Raw genomic sequence first — 23,709 nt, 5'->3', positions numbered from 1 at the left:
AGGGAAAGTGACCCTGCTTCCATTGAAGTCAATGGCATAATTCCATTGGTTTTAATGATGTAGGAGGAAGGAAGTTCAGTCTCTGTACCCATTTATTCCTTGGCCTCTCTCCTGAGACTAGCTAGAAGGGCACCAAATGTGGCAACTGTGTTTATGATACAGAGACCTGTCTGCTGGGAACTGGACTAAGATCACCAACCCACTGCACAGAGGCTACTCAGCAGCCATGATGGTCATTGGAGGTCTAGATAAGATCTGTGCTAGTGACCTAGGGGTGAAAATAGCTTTGTTGATCGTTCCCAGTGGCATCCAGTTCCCTGGCTAGAGTAGGATTTCTAATATAAACAACCATTAATCTTTCTTAAGGTGAAAAAGGTCAGAAAAGCAAAATTTGCTATATGTTGTCATTTTGTTTTTAATGGAAGAGGAAAGCAGTTTTTTGCCCAATATCTATTTAAAATATGCATCCATATTTTCAGTGATGATTTATTCTTTGTCCAACTTTCATTTGAGAAGAGCTTAAACTCTACACAAAGAGTAAACCCCCTACAGCTGTGTCCACAGCAACATTAACAATGCCACACAATGGCATCCTTTAATCGCATAGAAGCAAGTGACACCACATAACGAGGCAGCAATGTATTAGCACCTTTGACAATCAATCTTTAAAATGTGTTATCCATTTGATTGCAGATGTAAATCAGCATCTCAATGTTACATAGCTAATTTTAAGCTTTTAGCTTAATAGAATCTGCTCTGTAAAAATGTACGGTCTTGAGTCAGGAAAGCCTCTAGGCATTTTCTGAAGTACATCCCTATTCAGGACAGCACTTCTTTGCTTAACTGTAAGCACATGCTTAAGTACAGCCCCAAACAGGTCCTGACTTGGGGCCTACTACTGGACAGTGTTACCTCAGGTACAATTCATTTGTAAGTCCAACGTTAGGATTTTGGACTAGTATTGCTTTGTACTGGATGGGGCTTAGATGTTTTGAGAGAGGCACCATACAAATAGGTTAAGTAAATACATCATAAAAATATAAGATGGCTTAGAAAATGTCAGCTTTAAGAAAAGCTCTGTTTCACAGAAAGGATAGTCACCTGCAGACCAGAGCCAACATTAGTTATAATCGCATTTTACGAAGTTAAAATGAGTGTTAAGATTGCAAAAAATCAAGCATTTAAGCGGGTACATAGTGCCTATGAAGTATACAATATCTGTTTGCACCTATCTATATTTTATGGGTTGTACTAAGGGATGCTTCAAATGCATCTGTCCGGTACAAGAATCTGGACATGCAGCAGAAAGGGTAGAGGACATATACTGCTCCCTCTGCACACTATCAGTGGAGATGTCATGGCAGAAAGGGACCCATCTCCTCTTGAAATGCTGCCAGGGCCTGTCAGTGCTTGAGGAGATAAGGAGCTTGATTTGATTTGATTTTATTTTATTCATTCAATAGTGTTCGTAAGTTTTTGCCATTTGTTTTCTGCCTTTGTTTTGTAGCTGACCTAAGTTTCCTTCCCTCTGTGAGCCAGGAATGCGCTGAGCCCATTGGGAAGACATACCTTTTGGTCCTTCAGTATCTTGCAGCAAGTAGTTCCTGCCCCCTGCCTCACCTGATGTAGTGAGGCCCTAGCGGTTTTATTGCTCCTTGGGCAGGAGATACAAGGGTGGTGGGAATGATGTACATGAGTGCTGGAACACCATGGTAAAGTACATAGATTTAGTTGGGGGAGTAGTTACTTAGCCTTGCTATATGTCTTTTCATTAACATCTCCCCTTTCCTTTGTTTTTCAGATCTGTGGAATGTGAGAAATGTTGCTGACTCAGCACCTGGCCAGATGCTCACAGCCCTGGCAGCCCCATTAAAGTAAATATGTTGTGATGACTAAGTGTAGGTCTAAACTACAGCTTAAGTCGATTTAACTTGCATTGTTCAGGGGTGTGAAAACCCCCCCTCCCTCAAGTGACGCAAGTTTTGCGCTGTCTACACCGGCACTATATCAGTGGGAGATGCTCTCCCGTTAACATAGCTGACACTTCTCACCAAGGTGGAGTAATTATTCTGAGGAGAGAGTGCTCTTCTGTTGGCATAGCACGTCTTCACCAGACGCGCTACAGCTAGGCAACTGCGCCAACGAAGCGCTATAGTGTAGACTTGCCCTAAATGCATGTCTTAACTAACCTAGATTTTGCCCTGTGTTTTCCAGAGCTACTCACATAAGACAAAAAAAGTTGTCAAAGATTAACCTGTGTTAAGTGTTTTTAAATAAAAGTATTTTTCAATCTATTTTTGTCTCCTTTGCTGCTCTGGGTATTGGACTTTTTTTTAAAATAAAGATACTCAATATACTCTGCATTTGATTAAGTGGGTTTTAGCCCACAAAAGCTTATGCCCAAATAAATGTGTTAGTCTCTAAGGTGCCACAAGGACTTCTCATTGTTTTTGTGATTTAAATGTAAACTATCCATAAGAAAGTCCTTGAATCCATGTAAACATCAATCAAGCTCTACTGCTAACAATATGACATTCAAAATATGCTGGTCTTGTAACCATTTATAATAGGACTTAAACACTATATATTGAATATTCAGTGTCCAAGGCCTGGTCTACACTGGAGGGCGGGGGAAATCAATCTAAGTTACTCAACTTCAGCTACGTCAATAATATAGCTGAAGTCGACGTACTTCGATCTACTTACCGCGGTGTCTTCACTGGGTAAGTCGATGGCTGACGATCTCTCGTCGACTCCGTCTCTCACCCTGGTGGAGTACCGGAGTTGACAGGAGAGTGCTTGGCAGTCGATTTATCGCATCTAGACTAGATGTGATAAATCAACCCCCACTGGATCCATTTGATCCAGCTGCCCGTTATCCAGTGGGTAATGTAGACAAGCCCCAGATAAGTGTTCAGACAGAGACAGTACAGTAAATAGGATGCTCTTTATTTTTGGAAATTGGACATTCTTTTCAATTATTCACAATGCAATGGTTTGTCAACATACTGTCAGCTCATTGAGTAAGCATCTAATCAGGAATAATCATACTGCCCAGTGAAGCTAATGAAAGCTTATTTCCGCTGAACGGTTTGGATTCACAGGTACATTTCAAGATTCAAGTTAACATGACAGTTAAAACACAGTTCTCAAACATTTTCACATGCTTATATTTGTAGGAAATGCATAATTACTTATTTGTATTGCAATAGCTCTCAAAAGGCACCATTCAAACTATACAAGATACATTATGGAAGGCTTTAGAGTTTGAGGCATTAACATTTTTATAAATCAGATGACGAACAAGTGGCTCAGATTTTCTACACATGCCCAAACAATGGGTGTTCACGAGTTGTAACCACACATGCACAAATCCCATATTCATGAGTGCAAACTGGACCTGCACAAAGATGTGTGCACACTTTTGAAAATGTGGACCTTCAGGTACGGAATAGTATATTTTATTACATTAAAAACCTCTAACTCAGTGGCAGATAAAACTGCCAATAAACTGTACTTGTATCCCGGATCCTGTTCTGGATTTAACATCACTAGCACTGTCAAACTGTTATTATTTGAATGGGATGGTGTAGACATGCGGACTCACCCCTGCAGCACCTCCTGCTCGTGACTTCTGGGAATTAGCTTGTTCCAGCTTGGGAGCACCCTCTGCAGGCCGGTGATCCACCTTACCTGTGGCCCCCATGTCCCTCCCAAGACCCCGGTGCCCCATTTACCTGGGGTGCTGCCCCCTGGCAGTAACCCCTTTTAACCTCAGGGTCTCCCCATCTCAGGGGAACCCCCACCCACTATCCCCACCTCGCCTCAGTATATGGCTACTGCCAGTCATTGTCTAGCCCCCACGCCCTGGGGCAGACTGCAGTATCAGCCTACTCATCACTGGCAAGGTTGGGTTTGGACCTGCTGCCTTTGCCTACCCCTGGGCTGCCCTCTGCAGCCCCCAGTACCCATTGGCCTCCTGCTAGGCCACAGCCTGGGGCTTTCCAGGCTGGAGCTTCCCCAGCTTCTCTGCCCTTCCCCAGCCCTGCTCCACTCAGGTACCCTGTCTCTAGCTCCCTGCAGCCAGGCCCATCTCCCTCTACAAACCGAGGGAGACTGTTGTCTACCCCTGGCTTCTCTGCCTTTATAGGGCCAGCTGAGTCTGTTTGGGGTGTAGCCCCAGCTCCAGCCACTTCCCCCAATCAGCCCAGCCTTTTAGAGCTGCTTTCTCCAGCCACAGCTCCCTCCCAGGGCTGGTTTAAGCCCTTTTGGGCAGGAGCAGGGTAACCACCCTGCTACAGATGGATTCATCTCTCTTGATTCTTCTCACAGTTTTCAGCACCAGCTAATAATTAGTAGTAGAAGGATGGTCTTATGGATAATGCGTAAGACTAGGAGTCAGGAGACTTGGGTTCTATTTCTGACTCTGCCACAAGCTTCCTGTGTGACCTTAGACAAGTCACTTAATTGCTCTGTTCCTCAGTCTCCTCATCTATACAATAGGGGTAATAATATTAGCTTACCTCACAGGGTGTTCTGAGGCTTAATTCATGAATGTTAGTAAATTGCTTTGAGTTCCTTCAATTAAAGGGGTTATATGTAAGTGTAAAATACTATTAGTAGTGAAGCCATTCTACTAATTACTCGCATATAAATATAAATGGTAAATAAGAACCATGATAGAATGAAAGACCCACTTTCTTTCTTACCCATCAAAACACCCAGGAGAAATAACATACCTAACAAACTCCTCCGCTGTTCAGTTGGAAGAAGCTACATCCCCTCCAATTCCAAAATGTCTGGCTAGAAGATAGAATCCCACAAATATTGTCTCCTCAGTGCACTGTACCATTTCTATTGCACAAAAATGAAACTTCACAGAGAGGGAGAACGGAAATTATGTATAAAAGATGCAACAAAAAAGTTAAGTGCAAGGCGAACCTTTGTTGAGATAACAACGTAATATAGAAAATAAAATCCACACATTGTGAAACCAGCTTTCACAATTGAGGCTCTTGTTGGCATTTTCACTAGAATGAGCAAGGAGGTAATGGATATGGAGTGACAGGGAAAATGAATTAGCTTCTCAGAATAGGCTGAGGGATATTGGCAGAGCTGTCTGTATAACCACTGTCCATGCTTTACCCATTCAGTGGATAGACAGAGGAACGTCTGTCTCCATCGCTATCCATCCAACCTTGTAACAAGCACTAAAGGGACCTAAAAACCCCACATCCAATATACTTGCATCATAAGGTCCTAACATGTGGTTGGAAGGCACCAGTCTTATTGAGCCAAGATTAATAGTCATAAATGTACAAGACATCCTTCCTCTACTTCAGTGGAAGAGTTGCATGTGGGGTGGCTGCCGAACAGAATTATAATGAGGCAAAGAGTAAAAGTAACTGAGTAAAGGAACTAACTAGCATGTTATGCTTTTCCTACACCGAGCTTGTGCTATGGCAACTGCATGAAATTGGTGCCTGAACAGAATTTAAAAAACATCAGAATTTGTTTTTCAAATGAATACAGTATGAGTATTGTATATACTGCTGCCGGTGTTGCAGTACACAATGCCAATGAAATCTGTGCCTAATAGAAATAATTTTCAATTAAAAAAACCCTTTTCTCTCTTCTGTTCTGTGATAGAGACATGTGCCAACTTCCAGAATTTGCTGAAGCAAACTGTGACTATGACATGACATTAAAGCCCTGTCTAGTTGTCTAGTACAGAGAAAACATCTTATAATGACTGATATTTTTTGCTTAAGAAATTTTTGAAAACTGATCTTTTTTGGAAAACTTTCTGCCAAATTTGTCAACATTATCAAAATTTTCTATTTTGTGTGAAAAAAACTTTCTGCAACATTTTTAATGGCTATTTTCATCAAAAAAATTAAAAATAAAAATTTGGTAAAAAAGTCTGATAAAATATTGATAAAAATAGCAATACTAAAAGTCACAGAGTTTTTGTGAAAACCACAAAATGGATTCATTTTAAAACTCCACAAAACAGAAATAACTTTAAAAATCTCTTCAAAATAATCTTCCTATTTTCCAATATTCTCTGTATAAGACTGTTGCGTGAGGCAGCAAATGCTATGCTATGCAGGCAGCAAAACTCACTACCCTAACGGGGCTCAGAGGGTGAAAAATCCAGGAAAGTTTTAAAAGATTTTAATACTTACATTTGAATTTTATCCCTCTTCTGCCAGTTTGCTTTCTCAGTTGACAGGTAATCAGTTAGCTAACCTGTCGGAACAAGCAAACTTATTCCCATGAATAACTTCTGAATGAAAAGGCAAAAATGTCTGGCAAGCCACTTTAAAAATACTGTGGAACAAAAGTTTTGTGACACCTTTTCCCACTTGTTAAAAAGTTATATATTTTTTTTACCCATGATGTTAATCATCTTTATATATCAGGCCCTAAATTGAATGAGATAGTAGAAAAATCATAAGGTGAACCTTCTGAATTGAGCAGGTTCAAATTTTGTGTTTGAGAATATTGCCTGAGGAAGAGTGGCCTGTTTTTCCCACACAGTTTATAGTTTTGGTTTTTTTAAGACAAAAATAGTCATAGAAAATTGAAATACAAGATAAAATTCACCTCCTGAACATTTTAAAAAAATGTCCATGACAAATTATCTCCATTTTTTATCCAGCTCTCAAGCAAGAGAAAGTCCTTTGCAAAGCTTAAGATCTGAGCCAACAACCTTTACATGAGTAGTCCCTTTGATTACACAATCAGCCCCTAAATCACAAAAATAGTATTGAACTGAACATGAATTACCTGACCTTTTGGCAGCGGATAGTAAAATACAAGCATCAGAGTTCCATTTTCCTTCATTATCTGAACTGATTTAGACCATGCTAGTTTTTATTATTAAAGAACGTGCAATATATTTAAACTAATAAAGTTTCATGGATGCCTCAAACAGGGCAGATAGCTCTTCTTCGGTCTGGGGACGAGGTGATAGTTTAGTCACTCTTTCCTGAAAGATTAAAGTAAAATTGGATTACATAAGGCTTTTTGCAAAATAAACAGTGTTGCATATACAGTAGAATGTCACACATTACTCAGCATTAATCCACACTATAGATTGCACCAAATTTTGCAAACCATCAAAGCATTTAATAAAAGAAACCAGGCTAATGCGTCACCAAATGTACTTTAATCAGTTATTTTAACAATGTGTGAAGTAAACTAAAACACACTCACACACACACACACACAACATTAAGGTTGTGAAGTCAAACACTCAAAAGCTAGGAAATGCCAGAAATTAGGTTGCCTTTCTAACCTTCTTCCACATATGATTAATAGATTCCAAGGCCAGAAGGGACCATTGTGACAATCTAGTCTGATCTTCTGTATAACACAGACCAGAGAACTTCCCCACAATAATTCTTTTTGAATTAGAACATATCTTTTTAAAAATAATCCAATCTTGATTTTAAAATTGCCAGACCCACCAGAAACCTTGGTAATTGTTCCAGTGGTTAACTACCCTCACCGTTAAAATTTTACTCCTTATTTCTAGTCTGAATTTGTCTAGCTTCAACTTCCAGACACTGGTTAAGGCATGTTTTCTAATGCTTTAAAATCGTCCTTGTGGCTCTTCTTTGAACTCTCTCCAATTTATCAATACCCTTCTTGAATTGTGGACACCAGAACTGGGGATGTCAAAAGGAAAATATCTGTCATTAAGGCCACCTGCCTGCCAGATTTCAAGCCTCTGCTCCAAAGTTCAAAGGAACTAGAGCTTTCCAGAGAAAAGGTTGGCAGAATTTACATGGACAAGGCCAACATATTTTCCCCTTGCTTTGTTCTTGGTTCCTGTGGCCCGCAACGACACCTAGAATTTGTAAAATAATTAATAATGGGCTTGATACCATACACAAATGTCATACATCACTGATCATTTTAAAAATAGAGCAGATAAACTTTCAGACTGCCAGGGACCGACTCATAGCAAAAATACTGCTAACAATAGCTTGTAACAATGAATTTATGCACATAACATGAACTGAAAATGATGTTCCAGGTGCAAAACTGACATTCTTTAATTGAAAGGCACTCTAAAATCAAGCTGAAAAGATGGTTACAGTGTTGGGAATTGAAGCATATTGGGAATAAGAAGGAACTTGTTGAAAGGTAATGTACATTGGCATCGTTGTTTACATAATGTCGAGATTGTTGAATGGGAAAAAAATCAATGAGGATTATTGTTTATGATGAAATTTATTTACTGCTAATATTTGTTATTAAAATATTCATTGCCGAGTGCGATTCTCGTATAATATTATACAAGTACAGCGAAAAGGCCAATGCACTACGAGAACTGTTGTCCGAAAAACATGGAGGACAGTGCGTTGCATCATGGTCCAATTTACCTGTAAATCTATACACCTCTACCCCGATATAATACGACCTGATATAACACGGTAAAGCAGCACTCCTGGGGGGTGGGGCTGCGCGCTCCGGTGGATCAAAGCAAGTTCGATATAATGCGGTTTCACCTATAATGCAGTAAGATTTTTTGGCTCCCGAGGACAGCGTTATATTCGGGTAGAGGTGTATTTAGAACAGTCAACATACGATATCGAGCCCTATTTTTAAGCGTGTTTACTTACCTACTCTTTGTCTTTCTGATGATGCCGCCATCTTGAACGGAAGTAATTCTAAAAGTAAATATGTGTTTTGTCGTTTGAGTGAGGTGCTTTACTGAGTGTTTATATTTTATTAAAAACCCTCGGAAATGACTTCAGCGTCAAAAAAACACTCATGGAAGAAAAAGTTTTCCAAGACAAATGGGAGAATTTATATTTTTTCACAGAGACATAAGATAAAATTCAATGCCTTATTTTTCAGCAAACGATTGCTGTTCCCAAGGAGTATAAAGTGGGTCGGCACTACGACACGATGCACCGTGAAAAATAGGATACATTCACCTGAAGAATTTGAGAGGAAAAAGTCTGGCAACTTAAAGCAGCATTTGCCAAGCAAAGAAATTTCTTTTAGGAGATTAACAAGTCTAGTGAAGATTCATTAGAGCAAGTTTTGTGATAGGTGAAATAACTAAATCATCGCGACCTTTTACAGAAGGCCTATTCTTAAAAGAATGTCTTGTGAAGGCCAGCGAAATTTTATGTCCTGATAGGAAGAAAGTTTTTGAAGGCATAAGCTTGTCTGCCAATACAGTTGCCTGTAGGATAACAGATTTAGCAGATAGTGTGCAAAAACAATTGATTCAAATGGCAAAAGACTTCAAAGCATTTTCAATTGCTCTTGATGAGATTACAGATGCATCAGATACTGCACAGTGTGCAGTATTCATTAGCCGTATAGATTGTAATTTGAATACAACTGAAGAATTGCTAGACTTAATGCCACTGAAGAGTACCACAATGGGATGCGACATATTTCAAGGACTAGAAGAGTGCATTGAAAAAGCGGCGCTGCCATGGAACAAACTTGTATCTTTGGCTACGGATGGTGCGCCATCAATGTGCTCTGAAAACATTAGTGTGGTTGGATAATTGAAGACCAAATTGAACAGCCTCAATATACCAGGAATTAGCTTCACCAGTATACATTGCATTTTGCACCAAGAAGCTCTGTGTAGTAAAAGTCTACAAATGAAGGACGTTATGGATGTAGTTGTTAAAACCATTAATTTTATACGTGCACGAGGGCTGAATCACAAACAGTTCACTTCCAAGTATGGAGAGCGAATATGGGAACTTCTGTATCACACTGAAATTAGATGGCTGAATTGTGGAAATGTTTTGAAGGGTTTTTTGCACTTAGAGAGGAGATTGATTCCTTCATGAAAATGAAGGACAAGGAGGTTCCACAGCTTGCTGATGCCACTTTTATCTGCAACCTTGCTTTTCTAACAGATGTAACTGATCACTTGAATGCACTGCACTTGAAGCTTCAGGGTAGAAAACAGGTGATAACACATATGTATGACAGTATTAAGTCATTCAAAGTTAAGCTTACTTTGTGGGGGAAAACAGCTGACTGCTGGCAATTTGGTCTATTTCTCAACTCTGAATGCCGTAGGAAAAGTTGAACTCAAATCCTTGAAAGAATATGCAGATATCATTTCTAACTTACACAAACAGTGATGTGTGGTTTAAAGATTTCAAGGCACTTGAACCACATTTTCAACTTTTTTCCACACCATTTGCTGTGGAAATTGACAATGTTGCAGAGGAAATGCAGATGGAGTTAGTGGAGCTTCAGTGTGATACCACTTTGAAGCAGAAGTATGCAGATTTTGGACTTCCAGAATTCTACCTGTTTCTTTCACAAGAAAGATTTCCTATGTTATTCTCTGCTTCCGCAAGGGTAATGGCAATGCTTGGAAGTAAATATATATATGAACAGTTTTTCTCTTCCACGAAGATAAACAAATCTGTGTTAAGGTCAAGGCTCACTAATGAACATTTGCAAGCAACACTAAGATAGGTTTGATATCCTGAGACGAAACCAAGTATTGATGCTCTGGTTCATGCAAAACGCTGCCAGCTAAGTGGCCAAAAATGAAATGACTGTCAAAATTAGCACTGACTTTTTGCATTACAGTTTTAAAAAACTTAATACATTGACTTTTAATAGCATACTATTTTACTCTTTTTTTTTCATTTTTGACTATACTTTTGTATCGTTGTATGAAAAGTGATGCAGCCCTAGGGCCAGTGTGGCCTCGTGTGGCCCTCGTGATTTGAGTTTGAGATCCCTGGTATAGAGAAAAAACTAACACGCCTTACATAGTGTTAAAAAAAGGCTTCACATTACTTAGGACAAAAACTAAGGTTCTACCTAAGTTTACCACTAGTTTAACACTAAAAAAATTAGTTATTTATGGTGCTCAATGGTGTCATCAGGCCAATTTTCCTGCCCGTCAGTGGAGCGCACAGATGGGCTAAGAACACCTGTCCAAGCAGATGATGGGAGACATGACAACTGTAAAGGGCCACAATGTTCCCAATGGCTCTGGATGGAGTGCAATGAATAGAAGCTTTTACTATACCTTTAAATAGATGCAGCTTGCATTCCCTTAACACAGCCCTGGTGATATTGCCAGTACACAGAGAATGGAACTGTGGCTCTGCCTCTCTGAGCTGGTAAATTCTTGTGCCAAGGCTAGTCATCCACATCCCTGGTGCTCATCAGTGGTTGCAGCCAAATTATGGCTGCCTCTTGTATGTTTACATGGAGGCAAGGTGGGGCTAGCAAATAGGCCCTTTCTGACGTCTCCTTTCAAATCCACCCTTCCCGCCCCCCCAACCAGAACACCCACACAGGACCAGCCATTATGTTGGAACATAAACTTCTTCTCCAGGTTTCCTTGCTGTGTCATAAGCAGGATCATTTTCAACAGGTTTTCTCAAAAATGAGCTATTTCAAGTGTAAACATTTATGCTCCAAGGTTTCAAACCTCCAAACCGGCTGACTAAAACCTGTTGATCATTTTATTTCTCTGCGGCATGCATTTTATGGTGGTAGTACACTTGGCAGTGTTTGTTTGTTTGTTTGTGGTCTCAATCTGGACCAAGGTGTTTTGTGAATATTAATAGGTGGCGTTGGTGTTCCAAAGAAAACTGATGGCTGGATCAAAAGAAAAAATATCAAAGAGATAACTGTTTGAAATCCCCTTGTAGGTAACGTATTACACAGGCAGTAGCAAATGAATTTGGACCACATTATACTTTATATACTAAATCAGGGTTTGAAAACACATTAGCTCACCCCGTTACACATGCAATCACTAATTACTGCTGCAGTAAAAGGACAGTAAATTAAGATGGGCTTCTGAATTAATAATCAGTTACAGATGAGAAAAAAAAACAAGCCACAGGTGAACCTCAGCAAAGCAACAACAAAAAATATACCTCCTTGGGATGTTGTGTTTATAATTATCTGTAAAAAGTAATATTTTAAAGGACCAACATATTTATCAACACAAACTGTCAAAAAGGCCTGTCACACACATTTGGCAGGGCATCAGATTGGGAGCAAGAGACCTTGGTTTTATTGCAAATTTGCCACTAATCAGTTTGACAACTTGATCAAGTCACTTCCCCTCCTGTAAAATGGGAATGAGGACATCTTTTGTAACAGGCTTTGAGGTTTATAGATGTTTAAGAAAGTGAACATTTTTTACTTTTTTCAGCATGACAAATCTTCATAATATGTCCTCATTTACTTGGGAATTAATGAATTTTCCTCTAATTTCAGTTCATCTTACTTGAAGTGTTTTTTGTTAGTATAAAAATGTAAAGGGTATTAAAAGTGTAAACTGTTTCATTCCAGGAGGACATTAGTTCAAATTCAGATGGAGGGCAGTGGAACAAAGCCATCTAGGAGAGTATTGCAACTCCGGGAAAATCTAATGCAAAGCAAGTTTAATCATTCTTAGCATATAGCAGTCTTATAAAAGCATCAGATAGAAACTTACTTGCCTGTATAATTAGAACAGCTAGATAAAAAATGGGAACATTTTTCACAAAAAATTCTGCAAAAACATGTTCCTTTTCCCACCTGAAAAAATGTGCATCTTGGATTATTTGACCAGCTCTAATAATTAGCCTGTCCTTTTGAAGATGAATTAATGATAGATGAAGACCAAACAAAACACCCCCCCCCACACACACACACACACCAAGGAAAACCCGATCTGTACTAGGAGAAGAGAACTGACTTTCTCTATCATTCTCTCCATTTAAAACTGCTAAATGGAACATTTATTTTAAAAACATATTTTAAAAAAGTTTGCTTTTTAAGAAGAATCACCTGCGCTTTCGCCTTACCTGAGGGAGAGTGCCTTTGACTAAAGCAGGGATATCTGCTTTAGAATAACCAATTGCAGCTAAGCCATCATCAACATTCAGATCAAATAAGAATTTCCGGAGCGTGTCTGCCAAAATAAGCCCAGCATCTTTGATTTTGGCAGTGCGGATGTCAGCTCCTAAAATAAGACAAAGCCTTGACTGTAGGGTGGAGAGAGAGGAGGAAGCTGTTCTGGATTTAATTTAATCATAATAGCAGCGGCATATATTCACATATAACAGCCTGCTCGCTAAAGGCAACCCCAAATAAAAAAGGGGAATCTCTATCTTCATTTTGCAGTTAGACTAGTTTGTAGAGCTGGAATAAAACAAAATCAGAAGAGGCAAGTTCACTGCTGCTAGAAAGACTAACTGCCTTGTCAAGTTAACTTCCTCTCCCACTGTGCTTGCCTGGAAAAGCACTTCTCAGTCAGACTAATTGCTGGAAGCAGCGGTGGAAAGGAAGTTAGAGCAGATCAGGGTCAGTGGATTGTCCCTAAAAATGAATATTATGGCTAAGTGCTATATGCTCATTTTTTCAAAGCCTTGAGTTTGCTGACATCTAGAGGATGTGTGAACCAGTGACTAATGATTCCCTCCCACTTCTCAATTTTATGTTGACAAGCATTGAAAGAGAGGAAGGGGGGAGCAGAGGGAAGGAAGGGGCCTCTATGGGTGGAGCTACCTCAGGTGTTTGGATAATATATTAGTTAGTATGATATAATAATATAGATTAGAATAAATAGGTAGATTAGATAGAAGATGAGGAATTACAGTCCTAGCAACAGCTATGAAAAGGAGGTGAAAGACTCAACATTTATGGAAAAGCTACAGATGTTTCTTATAAAAAGGCTATTCCCCCTCCCTCCCTGGGTGTCCATAGCTCCGTTAGAAATGGGAAAGATGTACATGCATAAAGGCAAGAAAAACACCCCAAGTTTTATTTTTAACCATTTGGGCCAAATTCATTCCTAGTGCAAATCCAATGAAGTCAATGGAGTTACACCAGAACTGAACTTGTCTCATGCAGTTTACTGAAAAAATGAGTAAATGTGAAACATAAGTACAGGAAAATGCACTCTGGTTCTCCAAGAACTCAGTGCAACAGTCAAAACAGTTCAAAGCTACTGGGAGGACAACAAACTCATTTCAGGGGGCTTAGACGTTTGGATAGTAAAGTAGCAAGATGGCAGTGGCTATAAGGGATTAGGCAATGAAGCATGATGGAGTCTCATATGAAGTTTCATGCTACTGGAATTATTGCCACGCAGTCAATGGCCATTCTCTGTGTTGCAGTATAAAGGGCATTTAGAATATAAGGGCTTCAGGGAATGATCAGATAGTAGCAAAAGAGAAGGAAAGGAAAGAAAAGAATGAGGAAGAGAAGAGGAAGTCTGAAAAGCCAGACTAAAAAGGTGATAAAAAAACATCCCAAATGTTATTGTTCCAGTGACCAGTCTTTTGCTAACCTAAAGAACGCATCACTCTTCAGGCTGCACTTATATTTCCTTGACTGCAATAAATCTACGGCCACACACCCCTATTTCCATTAGGAGAGGCATTACGCTTTTATTTGGCTGTACTCAAATCTGCAGCTGTACATACACATAAACATGGCTGCTTGTTACTACTTTACCGCTAGGCACGGTGTTTGGCAACCTAACGTATTTGAATCAACTACTGCAGCCACTTGGACACTGAATTATGGTCCCAAAGTAAATACCCAAGATGAGAATCAACAAGTTCACTTATACACACTTGATTCATTTTATACAGAATCCTTTATATAACAGCAAAGCAGACAGTAACCAGTTGAATTTCCATTGAGGAAGTCAAATGTAACTAAGAATTGCAATGCCAGATACTCTGAGCTGGCCATATAGGATACATATTTTTAATATTTTCTCAGCCAATGTATAAGACAGAGTATTACCGTTTGAGTTATAGGTTATTATTGAAGGGCTTCTTGTAGGGACGTAGGAATTGCTATATATATATATATATATATATAATCAGACGATTTGTCCATCTAGTCCAGTATCCTATCTCTGAGTGTGGCCAATAACAATTGCTTTGGAGGAAGGTGTAAGAAACCCCACATCCAGAAATTACAGAATCATCTGCCAATAGGGGAAGATTCTTTCTAACTCCATGAGTCAATGGGTGGCATATGTTCTGAAGTAGAAGTGTCTAAATCCCTTCTAGTGTTGTATATATCCTTTTTAAAGTAAGTATAGACATGCTCACAATCCATCTAAAGGTCTAATCTTTTCTTGAAATCTACCAAGCTCTTAGTCTCTGGATATTTGGTAGCAATGAGTTGTACAGGTTAATTATCCACTGTGTAAGAAAATATTTCATCTTTCAACATGTTTCCTGCTTGCAAGTGTTTAATTGTATTTGTTTTATAATCACTTCCTTTTAGCTAATGCAGATGCAAGTACTTAAAGCTCTATGCTTTATGCTATCTACTCCTAAGTGTCTTCCCTTCTTACACACCAGAGACATCAGTCATGACTAATCTCTGCTAAATGAAATCAAGCTAATCTTCATTTCATACATGAGTTGTTTTCAATTTGAAAGTTTTCCAGTTAGAAAGAAGATTTCTAGGGTCAGCTCCTCTGCTGTCATGTGCCACATTACCAGCAGATCCTGCCTGTGAGCCAGCACACCCAGCTGCAGGATGATCACCCCAGAGCAAAGATGGAACAGGTGGGAGTACAGAGCTAGAGCAGACGTTCTGATATGACCTAACTTTCCAGCATAAGAAGAGTGGCCAGGGGGAAGGGGAGCATGGCTGGGATGTCCTTATGCTGCACCACTTCCTCACTATAGTGTTGGCCCCTTGGAGTGTAAGTTGAGGTCTAAAAAGACAGAGGATGAAACCTAAAGGCTCCTTTAACTTCCGCCTGGAGACCCATGGATCCAGGATTGGGGGAAGTGACAAAGGTGAGCTTTACCCCATCTTTACACAAACTATCCCCCCTTGTGCTGTGCCCAGCCAGACTCCAGGATCTAGCCCCAATTTTTAGATCCTGAACTATCACAACCCACTTTTTAATTCTTTATATATCGAGATTCCCCACCCCACAAAAAACTAGTTTTGAAAGAACTTTGTGATGCATGGCTAGAAAGGGTTAAACATTCTGCAAAATAAATAACCCTCAAAAGTCATGTGGGAAGATAATGTTTGTGTTTTTCTGTTTTTACATATATATGAGTAGGGTCAAGGATGTAATCAACAGTCCCTGTCTATGCTGTATTCTGATAATTCAGAGATCGGAAGAACATCCTAGCATTTAAATGAATTGTAAACACGGGATATCTCTGTATTTATCTCTCTTTGAAATGTACTGAGAATAGTGAAGGAACAAGCAAATGGCCTTATATTAATTCTATAGTTAAGTACCGGTGATGGACCGCCTTCAAAGTCATGTTAATCAGCTTTTGAACTCCAACTTCTCAAAAAGGACATGAAAGTGGATAAAAGATCCTTGGGTCCTGATTCTGTTATCTCAGATCTGCTTAGGCTTTATCAGGGAAGTTTGAGTAGCAAGAATGAGGTCCCAGTTATGCTGGTATGCCCTGAATATGATGTTTGGACATTGGACGATAGCCTATGAACTATATCTAAAATAACTCTTTGCAACTACAAAGCTCACCATCTCTGATATAAATCTGCACCTAAATGAACTGAACGTGTGTGCGTGTGTGTGTGTATATATATATGATTAGATAGATAGATCTTTTAACCATACTCTCTCTCTCGTTTTTTAATAAAGTTTAGTTTAGTTAATAAGAATTGGCTAAATAAGCTATTTATTCTTATTAGCTAATAAGAATAAGTAGTGTGTATTTGAGTAAGATCTGGCATATTCAATAACTTGGGAGGTAATGTGTCCATTCCTTTTCTTTTATGTGATGAAATAAGATTTTCAGGAATCTTCATTATATTTGACTTAGGTACCTGGATGGAGGCCTGAGGCTGGATCACTTTAAGGGAACTGTGTTGTTTGGAATTCTGAGTAACCAGTGAGGTAAGAAAGAAGCTGTTTTATGCTGGCTTGGTAAATCTAAGTATTGGAATATTGACCAGCTTTTTGGAGTTTGGCTGCCCCATTCTTTGCAGTTCACCCTAATGGAGTGATCACAGCTGGCCCCCATTGGGACCCTGGTCACAAACTTGATTTGTACCAGTAGGTTTTATGAAGAGAGATTCATACCTAGTATCTCTGCAGCCTCCAAGTGCCGTTCGGGGCACATCTCTGCTGTGAAAGTAAATACTGCGGGGGAGGTGAGTACCACAGAAAGACCATGTGGCTGGAAAAAAACAAAACACAGTGCACATTAGACAGACTTCTCACTGCTGCCACAATAAATTTGTTAGGCTAACATAATTTAAAGCTTGTTAATGTAAGATAAATACAAGAGCTAGGAATGTGTAGGAAAATGAAAACAATCAGTTCTTACCACCAGAGGATGATCGACATTATAATCCTTTGCTCTGTAACTCTTCACCAAGCCAGAAATAGGGTAAGACATTCCATGGCTGGAGAAGAAAGAAAGTGGTCAGGGAACTAGCCTGGGACGCGGGAGACCTCAGTTTAATTCCTTGCTTTGTAACACTTCCTGTGTGACCTTGGACAAGTCACTGAGGGGCAGAATTTTAAATGTATTTAGGAGCTTAAGTCCCACTGAAGCCAATGGGAACACTTCAAAAATCTTCCCTTAGTTGCTCTGTGCCTTAGGTCCTGATCTATAAACTGGAGATCTCAGCACTTCTCTACCTCACACATTAAAAGATCATGAGGTGTTCAGATACTGGGATAATGGGGTTGGCTCAAAGTACTGTAGACATTTTTCACCTTACTATCAAAATCTGGGAGCTTCTTATCATGCTAACAGTGCTTAAGGGAAAGTTTTGGAAGTTTATTTACAAAGGGGATTTTACTTGATCAAACCAAAGGAGTGCAGAGACGAGTTCAGAATAGATTAATATTTATAAGAAGTTGCAATGATTTTTTATAGAATTTTGGGTTTAGGCCTTGATTCAACACATTAAGCCCATATGTAACTATGAGCATGGGAGTCGTGCCACTGACTTCAATAGGAACAGTCATATGTACTTTACTGAACTGAAGACGTGACCGTCATTAGCTCATTTGGATGGGCATTAACATTTTTGTGGATATAATTAAAGAGCTTTAAGTAATTATAGCTCATTTTAGCCTGCAAAACAATTAAGCCAGTAACAAGTTTTATTGCACGTGAATGTGGCCTTGATTCACGAAAGGCAGAAGATTTTTCCTCTGGGTATGTTCACTAGCTTGTTATTATAGGGGTGTTATTGGTGTTTATTACAGGGCTGCACAACTGAGAGAGTTAAAACATATCATTTATTTTTAGAAGAGTGAACACTGACATTTGATTTTTTTATATAAAAAAGAAAAACATTATGCAACCTGTGCCTACAAGCAAGGTAAAGTAGGTCAAATTTTGGTCCTAGAAACTTTCATAAGACTGGACTGTTTTATCCTTCTGAATAGCAAGAAGTACCTTGCTCCACAAAGGGTCCTATCAACTTCAGTAGGATTACTCATGACATAAGGTACTCTTTCACGTGAAAAGGATATGAAAATCTGGCCCAAAGCATCTTATCAAATCACTAGTTCAGGGAGTGCTTTTCTGAAAGCTTCCTATGCAATTTGAAACAAACACTAAAGAAACAGGGTTTTAGAAAGGGGCTGACACACGTCTTCTACTCACCAAAGATGAACACCAGCATTTCCAAAGCCGATGCCAGCAAAAGCACTTGCTAGGTGCATGTTAGCCCTTGCTTCATGATCATCTGGCATTCTGACAGCTCTGTGCACAAACATTGAACACTAAGAAATCCATACCTGCATTGACTCACTCAGGAGAGGGGAAAACACTCATTTGGGGGGTAATAAAATCGGAACTAAAATAAAAATGGAAAAAGAGCTGGGCAAAGGATCAGATAGAAAGAGAATCAAAGAGAAAGTCTGTTTACACTAAGCTGCTTCAGTAAAGGCAAAACTTACCCTTCACTGTGCAGCAGCTGTGTAAATGGGATTGTATTGGCGTGGCTGCCCCACTCCAGGAGAGCAGGGGTTAAAAGCAGCCCTTGGAGAGGGCTGTGGCTGCGAGCCAATTAGAAAAGGGGTGAAGAGCTGCCACAGCTGTGGCCACACCCAATCAGGCCACAGCTGGCCCTGATATAAGGGCCAAGGGAGGAGCTGGGTCAGTCTCACTCCAGCCTTGGAGTGGGAAGGACCTAGCTGTCTGAAGGAGCACAGGGTACCTGAAGCAGAGCAGTGTTGGGGAAGGGCAGGCAGAGCTGGGGAGCTCTGGCCTGGCGAGTCCCCAGGCTGAGGCCTTGCTGAAGGCCAAAGGAAGTACTGGGGCTGCAGGGAGACAGCTGGGTCAAGAAAGGCAGCAGGTCCAACCCCCTTGCCAGTGATAAGTGGCCATCAAACAGACTGCAGTTTGCCCCAGGGAAAGGGGGCTAGATGATGACTGGAAGTAGCCACTGAGGCAAGGTGGGCTTAGAGAGTTGGGGTTTCCCTTGGGAGGGGAGACCCAGAGTGTGGGGGTACTGCAGTGGGCAGAAGCCCAAGGGAAAGGGGCACTGGGGTCCAGGAGGGACACGGGGTCTGAGGCAGGAGAGACACCGGCCAGCAGGGGAGCACTCTGAGTACTGGAATCGAGCTAATTCCCGGATGACCAGCAGGAAGCGCTGTGATGGTGAGTCTGCAATCTGCTACTGCAGGGGTGGCCAACCTGAGCCTGCGAAGGAGCCAGAATTTACCAATGTACATTGCCAAAGAGCCACCGTAATACATCAGCTTCCCCACTGCCAGTGCCTCCCACCCATCAGCAGCCCTGCCCCCTCGTTTCCTCCCCGCACCTCCTGATCAACTGTTTCATGGCTTGCAGGAGGCTTGGGGGAGGGAGAAGGTGTAGAGTGGAGGCAGGGCCTGTGGCGGAGCCAGGGGTTGAGCAGTGAGCACTCCCCGGCACAATGGAAAATTGGGGCCTGTAGCTCCAGCCCCGGAGTCAGTGCTTATACAAGGAGCCGCATATTAACTTCTGAAGAGCCACATGTGGCTCTGGAGCCACAGGTTGGCCACCCCTGTGCTACAGGGGCACAGTCCTCCATGATTGTTATGACGATCAGGGTCCAGACACCCCAGGGGGAGAACAGGGGACTGAACTCCGAAGAATAAGCAATTGCATCAACTGACTGTATACAGTATTACTGTATTGCAAACGTGTATTGAGTAAGGCTTTTTCTGAAAGACGGTGATGCACAGGTGATTAATATCATTGTGAAATGTATGTATTAGCACTGTATGAGGAATTATTGATACCTATTGATATTCGGCTCTGAAATCTGTGACCAAACAAAGGGAGTACAGGTTCTCTACCAGCCAGGAGTGAAGGCAGCTATCTACCTGTCTCCGGTGTAAATTAAGCTTTATGGAATCAAAACAATGGAAGCCCCATTTACACACATCAGTAGGGGGATGGGAAGTCAACAGGAAGGGTAGAATAGCAGAAGATCACCCTGAGGGTGGGGACAAAACAATGCATTTTTAGTAATGGAAGGGGGACAAAGACATTTTAGTTATCTGTCACTTAGGGAACAGCACTTTGATTCTGGGAATGTTGGGCTAGGGATGCTGGCAACTTGTAAGAAAGAAAACTGCTTAGACAAAGATTGTAACATGCTGAGATTAAGTTTTAGTTATTAGGAAGTTTTATTCTGATGTCGGTTTTATTTGTAACCTTTCCTATCTCTTTTCACTCTTACTTGTAATCCCACCGCTTTGTTAATACACTTATTTTTGCTTTATCACAAAACCACTTCCGTGCTGAGAGTTAAACTGAAACGTGGGTTTTCAGACAAGCCACCAGGCTGGTGTGTGCTCTGTCTCTTTGGAGGCAGCGAACTTGATAATGTCTGTGAGGGTCCAGTGAGAGGGGCTGAGCACCGCAGGGGAGACGGTTCTGGGGAGACTTAGGGCTGGAAGGGCAGTTGGTGTCACCCAGCAAGAAGTAACCAGGCTGGTGGAAGCCAGGGTGAGGGTAGGTGCTGTGGATAGGCTGCTGGTGCCAGGGCTCTGAGCCAAAGCTGAACAGCACAGCAGCACCCAGGGTAGGGGTGACAAGCCCTTTCTGGTCTGGGTGATCTTCCAAAACATTACAATTTTTATTATAGTTTAGAAACTGGAATTACGGCCACTGTTCCTTCCCTTCCCCTGTGTAGGGGTTCCTGCCTACTAGCATAAGTGCAGATCCCAGACCTCCCCCAGCTCTTCCCTCAACAGCATCTGATTTGGTGCTGGCATGGAGCCTGCCTTCAGAGCTTCAGAGGATTTGGCCACTTTCCCTCCTTGCACCCAGGTCTGCTTCAGGACTTTGATGATACAGAGACTCTCATGGGTAAATTCAACCCTATAGTTATCCTAAATAGGATGTCAGGATAACTATGTGCTATAAAAGCCTTTTAGATGGAAAAATGTTGATCCTTAGATTATAAAAAACAGAACAGCTGAAAGTTACTCACAGGCTAGATCTTCATCTCCCACTGAAGTCAACAAAAGCCTCTCCATTTGGGCTGTACCCTAAATGAGCTACTTTCAAACAAACATATAATTTTAACATCTCACAGGTGAACGTTTACTTGATGTACTTGCATAGTATTTTGTATAAATGTCCTTTCACTATATTGAAAGCCATAGAGACAGATGATAGCAGTACTTATGTGTCCTGCCTAAGGTTGTTATGGAAAAGTGAATATTAAGAGGTACATTGCTCTAGGATTTAGCTGTGCAACTCATGACTATACCTCAGGGATTCTCAACTAAATCCTCATACATTGCTTTAAAAAGTCACCCCTGAAGATCAACTTTGTTCAGCCTAACCTAGTTCCAATTTTACTGGGCATTTTATGCCTTGCTAAGAACAAAGCCGGGGTCTAGGATAGAAAATGATGTCCTAATATAGCGATTCACCTAATCTCCGGGTATGTCCACACAGCAAAGAAAAACCCATGGCTGGCCCGTGCCAGCTGACTTGTATTTGCGGGGCTTAGGCTGCAGGGCTGTTTCACTGTGTAGACTTCCAGGCTTGGGCTGCAACCCGAGCTCAGGAACCTAGAAGGTTCTAGAGCTCGGGCTCCAGCTGAGCCCAGATGTCCACACAGCAGTGAAATAGCCCTGTACCCCAAAATCCCAAGTCAGCTGGCACAAGCCAGCCATAGGTTTTTCTTTGCTGTGTAGACGTACCCTCAGAGTCTAGCACTCAGGTCCTCACCAGCATTCTTCCTGGCAGGTGTTCAGGATCAAACCTATCATCAAGGTGAAAGGTTGCTAGGCATACATTACCTTTTCAAATACTTTGCCACAATGCGCAGTGCGTGGACAGCCCAGACATCACTGATAGGGTTGCTGCCTTGGTAAGCAGGCCGGTTGATTGGATTTGAAGGGCAGGGACTGCGCATCTTGTAAGGAAGAGCAGTGTACGCTTCTAGTGCATGGCTAAAAGGAAGAAATACTTGAAAACTGAAAGGTTCCATTTTTCTCCTATACACAATCTGTCCTGCAAGGGATTTGGCATTTTACAAGCTCAGTTCCATTGAACAACACTGAGCTCCTACAAAAGGGGCATTCCCTTCTTACAGGACAGGAGATATTTAAAGACTCCAGGACTATCAACATAATAATCTACCTTCTTTTAAAGGATGACCTTAAAAAAACTGGGAGTATGATAGTCAAGAATACTGGATGGACAAGTCTCCTAGATATGGCAGTCATGAAACGTAAGCATTATTTACATTTTTAACCAATTGAAAAGCATTTAAAGACAAACCATTTAGAGCTTAAAAATAAATAACTAAACTCCATTAAAAATAATAAATTTTTCCAGACACTATAGTCAGCTAATAGTTTGAGAAATACAACAAATATAACTTTCAATACATTTGTCATCCTATTTTAACATCTGCTATTTCCTTAAGGTGTGTGTGCATAAACAAGCAGCCGTATCAATGAATCCAATCTTCTGCATATCTTCTGTAGTTAAAATACTATGATTGTTCCAATGTGTCTTTCAAAACTTGCAAGGCTTTTTGTACTAAGCAACGTACTAAAAGCACTGGTTTGGAGCAGCAATAATGCAAACTGGGCCAGTCTTGTGAGTTAAGGAAGATTGAGACCTTGTGTGCAGCGCTCAGCACCTCACAGACTTCTACAGAAAGCTTTATCAATGCACTTCAGTCCTGCTATTTTAGTCTCTCCTCATGAGAAGCAGATGACTGTCAGACAGCCTAAATTAGGTTTGCCATGTGTTGCCTGTGTTCCAGCAAAGCATTTAAACCTCCAAAGCTGGCCTCAAGGATTCACACTTCTGGTAGTTGGTATTTTGGTCCATGCATCCAATGTACATTTCATCTTATACAACTGAGTGAGGCACTTGGATTTGTTTCAAAGGGTGAGAAGGACCGAGGGGAATGGTGCATTGAAGAAACAGGAAGGTGGGACTGAGACAGACTGAAAATGGACATGTTAGGGAAAATGGTCTTTTTCTCCCTCTAAAGTACCGTTATTTGTTTTTCTAAGTTAAAATGACTCCTCCCCGCAAATCCAGCACCCCACATAGACTACTTACCAAAGCACATCAAAGCCACTGTTGGCCACTACTCGCTCTGGCATATGGATTGTATGTAAAGGATCAATCATACCCAATGTGGGCTTAATGGCTCTAGAAGCAATGCCTAAAAACATGTGAATTATAAAAGTGTGTTAATAAAAAGGATTGTTGTCAATAAACAGCACAGAAGAGA

The 23,709-nt window shown here is 40.8% G+C and overlaps 2 protein-coding genes across 3 annotated transcripts in view; both read right to left on the bottom strand.

Annotated features, from left to right (window-relative positions):
• VXN (vexin) overlaps positions 1–6,252 on the bottom strand; it is a 44,561-nt gene extending 38,309 nt beyond the window's left edge. For both annotated transcript variants that reach the window (XM_039526079.1, XM_039526080.1), the window contains exons 1-2: positions 6,189–6,252; positions 4,740–4,803 (exon numbers count right to left, since the gene is read on the bottom strand). The gene's annotated coding sequence lies outside the window, so the exon portion shown is untranslated. The remainder of the gene's footprint in view (positions 1–4,739; positions 4,804–6,188) is intronic.
• Positions 6,013–23,709, bottom strand: part of ADHFE1 (alcohol dehydrogenase iron containing 1) — a 31,645-nt gene continuing 13,948 nt past the window's right edge. Inside the window, exons 8-14 of the mRNA XM_039526076.1 lie at positions 23,535–23,640; positions 22,253–22,405; positions 18,609–18,707; positions 17,313–17,391; positions 17,066–17,162; positions 12,825–12,982; positions 6,013–6,994 (exon numbers count right to left, since the gene is read on the bottom strand). Of these exons, the coding sequence (XP_039382010.1) occupies positions 6,911–6,994; positions 12,825–12,982; positions 17,066–17,162; positions 17,313–17,391; positions 18,609–18,707; positions 22,253–22,405; positions 23,535–23,640 (776 nt within the window). The 3' untranslated portion in view covers positions 6,013–6,910. The remainder of the gene's footprint in view (positions 6,995–12,824; positions 12,983–17,065; positions 17,163–17,312; positions 17,392–18,608; positions 18,708–22,252; positions 22,406–23,534; positions 23,641–23,709) is intronic.

This window comes from Mauremys reevesii, linkage group 2 (genome assembly GCF_016161935.1).
Source record: "Mauremys reevesii isolate NIE-2019 linkage group 2, ASM1616193v1, whole genome shotgun sequence".
Lineage (NCBI taxonomy): Eukaryota > Metazoa > Chordata > Testudines > Geoemydidae > Mauremys > Mauremys reevesii.
Note: the sequence above shows the minus strand (reverse complement) of the source record. Positions and strands in the feature narration are given on the sequence as shown.